This window comes from Gallus gallus, chromosome 10, assembly GCF_016699485.2.
Source record: "Gallus gallus isolate bGalGal1 chromosome 10, bGalGal1.mat.broiler.GRCg7b, whole genome shotgun sequence".
NCBI lineage: Eukaryota > Metazoa > Chordata > Aves > Galliformes > Phasianidae > Gallus > Gallus gallus.
The window spans coordinates 2,005,041-2,017,410 of NC_052541.1; the positions used below are offsets into that span (position 1 = coordinate 2,005,041).

General features: G+C 44.1%; 1 protein-coding gene across 29 annotated transcripts in view; it reads left to right on the forward strand.

Moving 5' to 3' along the window:
- Positions 1-12,370, forward strand: part of NEO1 (neogenin 1) — a 279,790-nt gene that overhangs the window by 242,362 nt on the left and 25,058 nt on the right. For 24 of the 29 annotated variants that reach the window (XM_040706582.2, XM_046898900.1, XM_046898908.1 and 21 more), the window contains 7 exons: positions 72-121; positions 1,028-1,172; positions 2,285-2,395; positions 5,744-5,938; positions 6,716-6,811; positions 7,937-8,160; positions 11,705-11,843. In XM_040706582.2, coding sequence (XP_040562516.1) covers positions 72-121; positions 1,028-1,172; positions 2,285-2,395; positions 5,744-5,938; positions 6,716-6,811; positions 7,937-8,160; positions 11,705-11,843 — 960 coding nt within the window. The remainder of the gene's footprint in view (positions 1-71; positions 122-1,027; positions 1,173-2,284; positions 2,396-5,743; positions 5,939-6,715; positions 6,812-7,936; positions 8,161-11,704; positions 11,844-12,370) is intronic. The other 5 variants (XM_040706588.2, XM_040706591.2, XM_040706593.2 and 2 more) reach the window with 1 other exon arrangement.

The window sequence follows — 12,370 nt, forward strand, 5'->3', positions numbered from 1 at the left end:
TGTATATGGAAATAGAAGATGGGATATATCATATGGCAGTTTTTCAGTTGTAATTTGTTTAATGTTTCTAGTTCCCAGTGCTGCACCACAGAATCTAACGCTGGAGGCACGGAATTCCAAGGTAAGCTGGAGAGAACTTGTTGCTGGTAATGGGTAAAAGAAAGGCCGGGTGTCTGATCAGCCACAATATAGAGCTGCTTTGGGCCTTTCTCCTGCTGTGCTGCTTTTCAGCTGTTTGTGTATGAGGGGCCCAGCAGGAGGCTCTCTGAATGTGGGATGTGAAGCATTAGAAACTCCTGTCCAATTGTGGATTGTGCATAATGGGATGCAGCAGAGGCAGCGACAATGCGGCAAAGCATGGAGGCTCAGTTGTGAGAGGGGTATAATTGGGCACAAAAGCCTGAAGCACCAGCACCTGAGTGTGTTCCTGGTGATTAACTGTTATTTACGGTTTGTGCACACATATGCATGCTTACAATGTCCTGGGCCCTTTAGAAGAGAAAATTATATACTTAGCCACTGTGGCTTTGGTGATTATGATTGAAGAGTTAAAGAAAAAACACTTTTCTTTCTGAACTCCTTTCCCAATGCCTTTGTTGCTACCTGTATGATCAAAAACCAGCAGCTTCATGCACACAAACCACTGTTCAGGTATCTTCCACCCTTTGAACAAAATCCCAGTTCCTAAGGATAGCTCCTAAGGAAACCATGTCTTCCTACAACGCAAAGAAAACGAAAGGGAAGCCCCAGAGGCCTTTTGTGAAATTGGAATCAGAAGGTCCAACAGGGACTGAAGCGCTTTGACATGAACTTCCATAGGCACCTGTATGACCCGTGCTGCTGCCGAGCTGTGATGGTTGTTTTGTTGTACCTTTTATTGATAGCATGTGTCTCACATCCATGAAAACGCCATGTATCTGTGTGCATGTTTATCTGCCTTGTGTTTCGTCAAGCATTGGCGCTAGCGTAGTTTTTGTGGCTGCACAGCAGACAACAAGTTTGTAATTAGGCCTCCTGCCTCCCGCAGAGCATCATGCTGCACTGGCAGCCTCCTCCTGCAGGGACACACAGCGGGCAAATCACCGGCTACAAAATCCGCTACCGCAAAGTGTCCCGTAAGAGTGATGTGACCGAGAGCGTCGGGGGGACACAGCTTTTCCAGCTCATTGAAGGTGAGAGATTATTTGCAAGCCTTTGACAGCCTGAGGCAGTCTGGTAGCCCAGGCCTGGTGACGTGTTCACTGGCCCTAATACGGCCTTTGGTTTTCTAAGTGGGCCAAATAAACTCTTTTAAAACTTTTCTGTAAAGGTAGAGATTGCATGGAGTGTATGGTGCTGAGCTCACTGTGTTGCCTGAGTGGCAGAAATGCAAGTGTGTGCTCTGCCTCTTGCAGTGCTCACCAACAAGCCTGATTCAGAGTCGTGTGAACTTCTTTCAGACATCTGTACAAATCTGATATGTCAGCCTTCATCCTTCTCTCTGGCAATGATGTAACAATTTATCCCCTCTTTATTTTTGTACATTTCAGATATTCAGCCTGGTACAGTACTTAGTATAAATGATAAATTACTGCTAGAACAACAATGTGGTGTAGCAGTAACAGGGCATGAGGAGAGGAGCAAGGCTACGTTTTGGTCATGAACAGCTGGTCAAGCTGTGCAACTTACAAAGCAATTAGGCATCTCAGAAAACGCTCTGTGCTGTATTCTCAGAAGCTCCACCTGTGACTCAGTAATGTTTGTTTCCTCCTAGAGTCAGAGCTGATGAGTGCCTGTTACCAGAGTGCAGTTTTAGCAGCAGCAAGGCCTATTTAAGACAGTCTGTGTATAAAATTTGAACGCATTTTCATATTGCTTTGATTATTGATTATGCATTCTTATATACTGTAAACAAACTCATGGCATGTTTTGGTCAATTGCTGTCTGTACTGTACATCTGTGCTTAGTGATGGGTGTGGGTGGTTCTCCTCTACTAGCAGCCAGAAATTAAAGCTGGCTGTAGATGGAACCCTGCAGTGCCTGCCTGTGGCCTACAGGGGACGGTCTGCGGAGTGTCCCAGCTCTGATGGCCGTGGTCATGCTTTAGCTTTGCACTGTAAGCAGTGTCAGCTTCCTTACAGGTGTTGGCAGTGATGTTTCCATCCTGACCTCAGGCTGTGCTCGAGTGGCACTGTTGGGGTGAAAAGTTTTCTAACTACCAGGTTATACGTGTACTTTAACTGAGATTCCTGTGCTCGTGGCTGGGAGTGCTGTTGTGACACGTGGGCTGCTCTTTATCTCCTAGGTCTTGAACGGGGCACGGAGTACAACTTCCGGATAGCTGCCATGACTGTGAATGGCACTGGGCCAGCTACTGACTGGGTGTCAGCAGAAACATTTGAGAGCGATCTGGATGGTAAGATATTAAGTGTGGAGGTATTTGTGACACCAAGACCAGGGCACAGCAGAGTTTGATGGTTTTTTTAAAAGGAAAAGGTGGTTTTATTGAGCTGTTTTAATGTTTTCTAATGTTGCGACATGTTGTATTTATGATTAAGTGGAATTAATTTCTTTTTCTATCATGAAATTCTTACCAAGTCAATAAAATATCTTATGCATAAATGCTGCTTCTACACTTCTGAGAACTGTATGTTATCAGTATGTTTTTGCTATTAAGAAAAACCCAATTTTGAATGCCAGTGCCAGTGGTTCAATATTTAAGTAATAATACAAGATAAGATTTATGTAATAATAATGCCTTGAATTTTATATTGTAACAAAATTCATCTCGTCAATCACGATGTTCACACACTACGAGGTGAAGGTAGGAGGACTGTTTTCCTTGAGGGAAGCAAAATAGTGATTATGCATTTCTGGAGCACCTGAATTATGCTAATGAAACCATCGGCGCACGGCTCAAAGTTCTGAAGGTGGTGATTTGGTATTCAGCGATGCAGTGGCTGCCTCGTGGGCCTGCTGCCTGCAGCATCGAGCCTGCATGGTGTCTGCACGGGGACTGCAGAGCTGGGGTCCAAATGTAAACTTGGTTGAACACCAGAGAGATGCCACGGTAGGAAAGGAATGGTGAAAAGCATCGCTTTTACCTCTGGCGGCTTTGCAGCATTAGCACTGTGTTTTGTTGGTTCTGCTTTGTTGACATATTTTTCCTCTATTTTTGATTTCCTTATAATTTCTAAAGAGGGCGTTTGATCCCCATTAACTCTTACTTGTACCATTATAGCTGTGGATATCCCTGTTCATTGCAGGGGAGTTGGACTAGATGGCCTTCAGAGGTCCCTTCCAACTCTCAAGAGTCTATGATCCTATGATTATTAAAAAAAAAAGAAGACGGATCGTATTTTCAGTGCTGGTCAACTAATATAGACCAGATCTTCCATCAGAAATGAAGACTTCTCTGCCAAAGCCATAGATTGGTGATGTGTGGTGTACAGAACCGTGCAGAGGTTACCAATAAAAGTAGAAGAAGTTCTTCGAAAAATGTTGACCTCTGTTGGTTGGCCCAGGGGTTTGGTATTTAACAGCACAAGAATAAACGGAACCTGATTGTCACAGAATGCAAAAGGGTAAATCTGTGAGCATCTTCTAGAAGTTGGCTACGAGCAATTGCAATGTTGTTTTTAAAGAATGCAGCAGATCTCTAGGGAAGAACCTACATGTTCCTGGTGATGCTGGGTAGCCCGTTCCCATTCTGAACAAGCACTTGATTGGTTTTGTTGTACAGAAGTTACCTTCTGCTTCTTGCAGGCCAGTCTCCCTCTTTGCAGTGTTAGGAAGGAGCTCGAGGTCATTCTGTCTGAATTAGTGGTGCAGGATGCCAGTAATGTCCGTCACCTCCGTGTGACTGGAGATTCAGTTGTGGCAGCAGCTGGAAGACAGAATTGTAAAAGAAATCCAATGTTTGTTCTGTGCTGTCGGAAGATTGCTTCAGCAGTCAGCCGGTCTGCCCCTTGGAGAGCCCATTTTTCAATCTTTGTGTTATGCAGAGTTGATGCTCAACTCAATATTTGTCCTTTTTTTTTTTTTTTCCCTCTCTGTTGCTTAATCAGGAGCAGCAGAAAAACTAATGCTAACTGTAGAGTTCAGTTTTGTAGCTATTTAGAATTTGCTTTTTAGAGATGAAATGACTTGTGTGTGTGGCTGTCATCCTCTAACTGGATGTGACACAGCCTTGCAGCTTGAGAAACCTCTTGTTCCCCAGACTGAAGGAGATGTGGATGTTTTGCTTTCCTTTCTCTAACAAGCTCATGTGGGTATATTTAATAACACAGAGCATATTTACAGCTCATGTTTAATTTCTCAGGTTCAATATATGTGCATACATTTCATTCCTCTCCACTCTGACTGCTTTTGAATTTAAGTAGAATATAATGAACTTTATGGTGTCATCAGTGCCAACAGGAGCAGACCATTATGGGTCCGTGCTGGTGGGGCCGTGTCGTTGTGCAGGGCTGGTGCAGGTCCCGCCAGGAGCACATACACAGAGACTGTTAGAGATCTGTATAAGGTTTATGCCCAGCACAGTGGCTTCAGTGCAGTTAAAAATGGCATCTCTTCTGTTGCAATTCTGTAGCTTTTCTGTATTTAAGAGTGGTGAACTTTAATTGATCAGCTGTGTCAGCTGGAGACCATAAACTCCCTTGGCAAGCAGGCCAGTGGCATATTATGATCCAAGTAATACTGCTGTGGTGTTTTATTAAATGCCTGTAGATAAATGCTGCATGTTTCATTAAAAGGAAATCTCTGCAGGAAGCAGAACGCTCTGAACAGAGTTTATTTTAGAGCGAGGAACTCACCTTCCTATTGCACAGAATACAACCTATCTGTTAGCATACGGTGGGCTCCGGCAGCCTGACAGAAGCATCTTCTGTCCATTTCTGAGAAGCTAAGAGCAAGGCATGGATGTCAGTGTGCGCAGCTGTGCTCTGCATTGCTTTTGGCTCTGTTCAACACTGGGGCAAAGTTCTTTACAAAGAATACCGAGGGACCGCAGTCACATCTCATGAACATCAGTCCTTCTGTTTGTAAGGGCCCCGATTCCACCTCGCTGTTGGATTGCAATTAGATCCGTGTTGCTCGCAGGGGCAGGGCTCAAGCATTCGTTGTTTCATTCATGTGGGATGAACATGAAGCCCCTGCATCAATTTTGTGAGTTATGTAGGAGAGACTTGAGGACCCACACAGTGACAAGGACAGTGGTGTGTGCAGGACAGACTACAGAAGACCTTTGCCAAAAATGCTGCATGCAGTTTAGTGACGTGGTTTGAGCTTTGGAATGTTCTGTTTAGTCCTGCAGTGAGTTCAGGCACCTTCCTTTGGCTGTGACTCCGTTCTCGAGATAATTATTTAGTGCCCACGGTAAGCAATATGATGGAGCTAAAAGCAGGAGCTTTGTGGACGGGATGTGATAAATTTAATGCATATTTTTGAAAAATTAAAGTTGGGAAGAACATGCAGAAACATCAGAAAAGTCTGCCTTGAAGCAGATCTGATGCTTTTCTTCTGTGTGACAGTCGGTTGCTTTTAAAAGGGTATCTGTTAAAATGTATTAGTTGTTAATTTTCGTCTGCTTATTAGAGAGCTCTTTGCTCTCTCTTGTACAGTAAAGCTCTCTCCTTTGGAGCATACCCGTTTTAATACATTCGCAGAGTACAAGTGCTGCATTTGACCTTATTAGCTTATGGTTCTTCATGTAATTACCTTCATTGAGGAGAAATCCTTTAAATCCATTGGTTTTCTTTCACAGAAAGCCGTGTTCCTGAAGTTCCGAGCTCCTTACACGTCCGTCCTCTTGTCACCAGTATTGTGGTGAGCTGGACTCCACCTGAGAACCAGAACATCGTGGTGAGAGGCTATGCCATAGGGTATGGCATCGGCAGTCCTCACGCGCAGACCATCAAGGTGGACTACAAACAGAGATACTACACCATTGAAAACTTAGGTAAGGAAAGCAGATTAACATCAGCGCCCAGATTTCACCTCCGGTGCATGTTGCTGTTTCCTAATCATGATAAGAAGATATAAAACTGCAAGCATGTCTTCTAAGAGGATGTTTATCACGATGAAGGCAGTAGGTTGGGAAATCCAATAGTTGATAAGTTTGAAATGAACTCAGTTCTCTGCTGACGGGGGAAAAGGCGAAGCAAAAAAGAACCCAGAATCCTGAACTTGCTGGGCTGGAAGCAAAGTGTGTTGCCTTCATCAGTGACAAACATAAACTTTGACACAGAGCAGCTTTTCCTTGCTTTCCTTCTGGAGCTGTGAACAGGTGGCTTCAGGCTAAAAGAGAAACTAACGTGTCACCGGGATACGGTGGCATCTGCTTTGAAAGAAGAATACAGGGTAACCCCACCACAGAATTCTATGTGGTAGGTGAGATAGCCTAAAAGCAAAACAAATATTAGGATTGGGAAGTTCCCTAAAACTGTGGCATTGGATAATGCTGCAGTAGAGCAACCTAAAATGTTCATTTTAAAAGGAGTTTTTTTGTCATCTGGACTGTACCTAGTGTAGAAGTGCTGTGAGTACAGACATCTGCTATGGGAGAGCTATTGCACAGTAAGAGAAGGTCCGTGTGGAGACTTTCTCAGTTCAGACTTCTTATTTTTTAATGAAAATACATGAAATAAAATATTGAACAAAGCAGAGAAAGCATAGAAGCAGAAAAGAGGATGCAGTAACAGTCTGTACTAAAACCATACTATTCTTTTTCCTTTAGACCCGAGCTCGCACTACGTTATAACTCTGAAAGCATTCAACAATGTTGGTGAAGGAATTCCTCTCTATGAGAGCGCAGTGACCAGGCCTCATTCAGGTAAGGGCCAGAGGCTGCCTTTGTGTTCTGCACTGCTGAGAGCTGTCAGCATGCCTTCTGCACAGCAGCTGAAAATGCCATTATTTCTAATGCAGGAGTGTTGGGTTTTAGTGTCATCAAGTACTCTCCATTTCTGTAACTGATTGGCCTTACTGTTTCAGTGATTGCCCTGCATGGTTCTTCTGCTTATTAAACCAACTAAAAATGATTTCATTTTTCAGTTACAAAATATATCTTTTAACAGCTTACAGATGTTCTTATTTGAAAAGTTAACCATTAAGTTAGCACAACTGTAACGGGTTGCTCTTGTTTTGTTGTTGGGGACAAGCATAGATTTGTAGCGTGAGTCTTTACATTGAGATTTTGAATGTGATGCATGCATTTCCTTTGTCTGAGTCTCAGTTTGCCATAACTTAGATTAAACAAGTTCTTGGCTTAGTTGTTTTTCATCTTGTAACACATTAATACAAAGATAAATTTGTTTGCAAGTGAGCTTCTAGTACTGTGTGGCTCGCTGTGCTCCCTGCTAGACTGCTGGCATTATTTAGTCCTTCGGGACAGATGTTAACACTTCTGTTTGTTTTAATTTGCTGAAAAGCAATAATTCTGATAGATTTTATAGAGGGCATTGGAATTGCAGTTTCTTCACTAACTGCAAATTTGCATGGCACATGGAACGTGCCGGCCATGAACGTTCCTTAAAAGCTGATGGGAGTAACTCTTACGGGGTGGCATTTACCCACCAGAAGTAGTCCAGCTCTTCTTCCTCCACATTGTTTTCTGCAAGTGGATGTTCTGAGGCAAATAAATCCAAAATTAAAATGACTGCATGCTTGGGGTTCTTAATGCCGTGATTGTTCAGTGCTAATGATTGGGTGGCAAACTTTATAGCATATATATGTCAACATTGTCTTGAGGGAACACGATGCAACAGTAATTGTATTACCAGCCTTATGTCACCTATTAACTCTGGCTTTTCTCTCTTTTTCTCCATTCCTCACCTCTCATTTCATTGTATTACCCCGCATTTCCCTTTTTTTGTTTTTTTTGTTTTTGTTTACATTAAAATGTCACCTTCTCCCTTTTTAATTATAATACACGACTTTTTACCCATCAATTCCCTAGACACTTCCGAAGTTGATTTGTTTGTTATTAATGCTCCATACACTCCAGTGCCAGATCCATCTCCCATGATGCCACCGGTGGGAGTTCAGGCTTCCATCCTGAGCCATGACACCATACGGATCACTTGGGCAGACAACTCTCTGCCAAAGAACCAGAAGATCACGGATGCTCGCTACTACACAGTTCGCTGGAAAACCAATATTCCTGCAAATACAAAGTACAAGGTATCGGCGTTTCAACAGCACTGACGGGGCTGGGATATTGGGATGAGAAGTGTCATGTTCTACTTAGTGTTGAGCTAAAGCTGAGAGTAATGCTTAATGTAGGTACGTGCCTGGTTTTATCTGAGGTGGCCGGAATGTGCTCACAGCAGTGGTGCTGTTAAATCAACAGAAGTGCTCCTGGGTTTGGTGGAAGTCGGTGTGTCTGTGGTCTCTGTGTGCGAGACATCGAGTTGGGGTGTTGGGTATGAGTGAGTGCAAGAGTGGAGTCAGGGAAGGAAGGAAAGAAAAGAAAGGAAGGAAGGAAGGAAGGCACTTCCAGAACGACTTTCTGCTGTGGAGCTGCAGACACGGTGACTGTTTCCTCCTATCTGCCTTACTTGGACTCAATGGCTTTGTGTGGCTTACCTGTAGAGGAGCTAATAACATGTCAATGAGGTACGTGCTGCTGATGGCATCTCTCCAGTTAGCAGAGGGCCCTGGCTGTGTGTGTGACTCATGCACCCCTTCCAACTGGCAAATGTTTATTCTTATGGTTTTAAGTCTTTTTTTTTTTTTTACATTTTACAACCATTTCTGTTCATACCACGCTGTTAGTGAAACATCCCTCTGGGAACAGAGTGTGTGCAAAATACCTAATAATAATGACATGACATTGCTGCCTGCTCTGATTTGGAGAGTAGATTTGGGGTTGGGCGTTTTGGTTTGGGTCATCTTAGTCGGTTGGTTGCCTTTTTTAATTTCCAGAGCTATTTGGAGGCCTCAAAAAGTGCTGACTGTGAGTTTCACACTGGAAATGAGACTCAGAGGAAAGGGTTGTTAAAATCTCCAGCGTGTGGAGCTCCCTTTATGCTCTTAGAGAGCAATCTTGTTACAAACCAGATATTTTTTTGATTGAAACGAGAAGATGTATGTATGTATGTTCCTCCTCTAAAGGCGAGTTATTTATGAGCCCGCATTCCCGAGGCATGTGCAGAGGATGTCTCAGGAGTGATTTATACAATGCTGCAGTTTCATTAGTTAAGAGCTGGTAAATGCAGTACTCCCACTGTTCCAGCGCTGGCAGCCAGGGGCCGAGAAGTTTTACTCTGACCCAAAATTAATATGTAATGATGGAATATAGTTCAGAATTGCTCATTTTAAAAAGCATTGGCCTCAAAGGGCAAAAGTATGAAAGCATTTGCCCTACATCGTTGTTCCTGCAGCATGATGTCTGCAGAACTCACTTCTGCCTTTTCCTTTTGTTTCAAAGGCGCGATCTGTGCTGCTCGGTTGAGCAACAACAAGTGGTAACATTGAGGCAGGCAGAACTCATGTCGCAGATGTGCTGCTGTGTTTCAGTCAGCTCTTTGGTAACTGTCTTAAGTCAGGGCAAGCCTGTAGCTGCTCCCAGCCCTCCCTGGCAGCTTTGCTGTGCACTGCATGCTCGGAGGTCCTTTGCTTGGCTGCATCAGCCTTGCGCACTCAGATCTCTTCAGGATGTTCTCAAGTAGCCAAAGCTGTGTCTGTCTGTCCCACCTGGAGTTTTCATCTGCCACTCTCCTCAGTAATCTGCATGTTGATGGAGTGCATTCAGAGCTGTGTACGTTTCCTCCCACCCTCTGTGCTGACATCCCCCAGGTAGTTCCCAAGGAAGCTGCAGCGTGCGCCGAGCACGCGTTCATACCTCTGCCAGCCGTGTTGTCTGCAGTCTGTGCAGGAGTTGTGTCAGTGCAGGGCACATCAGCAAGAGAGCAGAAGCTGAAAGACTCCTCTGTGCTTTGAGCCATGTAGCTGCACTAATGTGGATCAGAGCATTTTGCAAAGAGCCTTTGTGGTGCAGCGGGGCTGTCCTACCTGTGATTTATATCAGCTGCGCGCTCAAGCATGCACTAAAATATGAAATCTTAGTGTGGATCTTAGAGGACTGCATGAAAGAAAATCTATTTTACAGAGCAGTATTGATGATATTTATTTCTAGCAGGTGAGCAGGGTTTAGTACCGGGGTTATACTGTGATCTTAAGAACAGAATGGAATGCTGAGATGGTGTTAGGGATCTCTGCAGACCCCGGAGAGGAGGAAGCAAGTGTGCATCACAGGGGTGCTTTGCAGGCTCATCAAACCAGCCTTGAGGAGAAGGTTTCTCCTTAGGACATGTCACTACTTCACTGTCCAGGGCAAAGGTTTGTTTTTGTAGCTTCCACTGAAGCATCCCTTATTTCCCCATGGCCCTGTGCTGTGATGCAAAGAGCGGGGGGGAGTGCTGCTGGGCAGCTGGGGAAGAGCTGCTCCGACCACGTGCCTCCTGCTTGCACAGGGAGGCTTTGTCACTAACAAATAGAACTGTCCTGCTCTGCACTTAAGCGTTCAAACCACTCAGCCGTAATCACATTTGCTTTGAAACGATCTGGAATTTTGTAAAAGTAAAGGTTTAAAGATAATGGAGGATTTGGTTTTGAGTAGTTTTACGATATCTTTACGGTCTGTCAACCCCTGTGATGTCTTAACTGGCAAAACGCACCCCTGTGACCAGGCAGAGTGCTCGGCACACGTTCAGGTACCGCCTGGCTGACAGCCTTCTGAGCTTCCACGTGGTGTAACGAAAAAGCTGTCGTTGTGCACTTGAGGAATAAGGGTTTTCTCTGCCAAGTTTGGGCCGTATTATTCTTCAGGACTTCCAGGAATGTCCATTTATAGGTGGTCTTTTCCTTGATAAAAAGACTTATCTGAAGACAGTTTCTGAAAGTGGTTGTTGTTGTGTGACCCTGTCAAACTTTGGGACAACTTATTCTACGTTTAGATTACTGTAGGTCAAGGTAAGGAATGCAGATAGATGCAGAACTCTTTTTTCCATAGGCCCCAAGTGCATGCTGTTTGTATTCAAGTCCTGTACAACACCTGTCGGGCAGTTTAACATAAAGGCTGAGAATTCTCCTTTAATGGCAGTTACAGATCACACTAAGCTGCATGCACGGTTCAGTGTTTGATCCCAAACAACCCTTCTTTCTGGGAAAAAAAAAAACCCTAAAGCTTCATTATCTTCACATCTCTCAGCACCTGTACCTCCAGTTGATATATATACTTCTAATGTGTGTTAGAAATGTAATGAAAATGTTGACAGGATTTAGTGAGGAAGAGGCAGGCTTCAGGAAGGGCCTCTATTGTTGGCCGTGCTTCATTGTTTTCCTTAGCTCCATCAGTTAATGAAATGCTGTAAATTATCGCCCCCCAGCAGTCGGTGGTTCAGCCTGCTGCATAACGAGTGTGCCCAGGACCTCGTATTGCTTTGTATTTCTTTTTTTTTTTTTCTTATAATTTAGAATTGGCTGCTCTTATACGCTCTTGCTGATTGCAGAAGGAATTTCCAGTTCAGGCTGAAACAACGGCACATTAACAGTTGATTAATGAATTGCATGACAGAGCAGAAATGTTAGCGAATTAACGACCGTGGTTATGAAATGCAGCGATGCTGAGGTGCTTCAAACACGTACCTGAGAGAGGGCTGCCTGGAGCTGGTGATGGATGGCTCTCAGTTCAGGAGTTATTGATGCTTTGTTTTTCTTCCAGACGGCCAACGCGACCACGCTGAGCTATTTAGTGACTGGGTTAAAACCAAACACGTTGTATGAATTCTCCGTGATGGTGACTAAAGGGCGAAGATCGAGCACGTGGAGCATGACAGCACATGGGACAACTTTTGAGCTAGGTACTCATCATCTGTGTGTGCTGGGAGGGCCGGCGCTCCTGATGAGATGCACCAAGTCTTGTCTGCCAGAATGCTGCCGGAGGAGCAGCGTGCCTTTAGGATCATTATGCTGATGAATACTTGCTGGGATTTGGTCAGAGCTTCTGATTAAAAAACAGCATACTCCAGAATTCAAAGGGATGATTGCGTGCAAAAAAAATTTACATCAAATTACAGCGAGGTAATGAATAATGTACCACAGTTCACAGACTGGAGAGCGAAGCAGCATTCGTTTGGAACATCTCAGAAACACTATGCTAACAGCAAATACAAAGACAATGATTTAGCAAATAATAATTAAAACTTGGTGTAAGTATGATGATAATCATTACAGTGAAGAAGTGCACGAGGCAAATGAATCAAAAACCAGAAATTCAGACATCCACATGAGGCCTAGAGCCTTTTTCTCCACCAATGCTTTGTACTTCCCCTGCTGTGGCAGGGATGCTGTGGCAGTGCAGCTGCAGGGCCCTGCCCCTCGTTAGCCC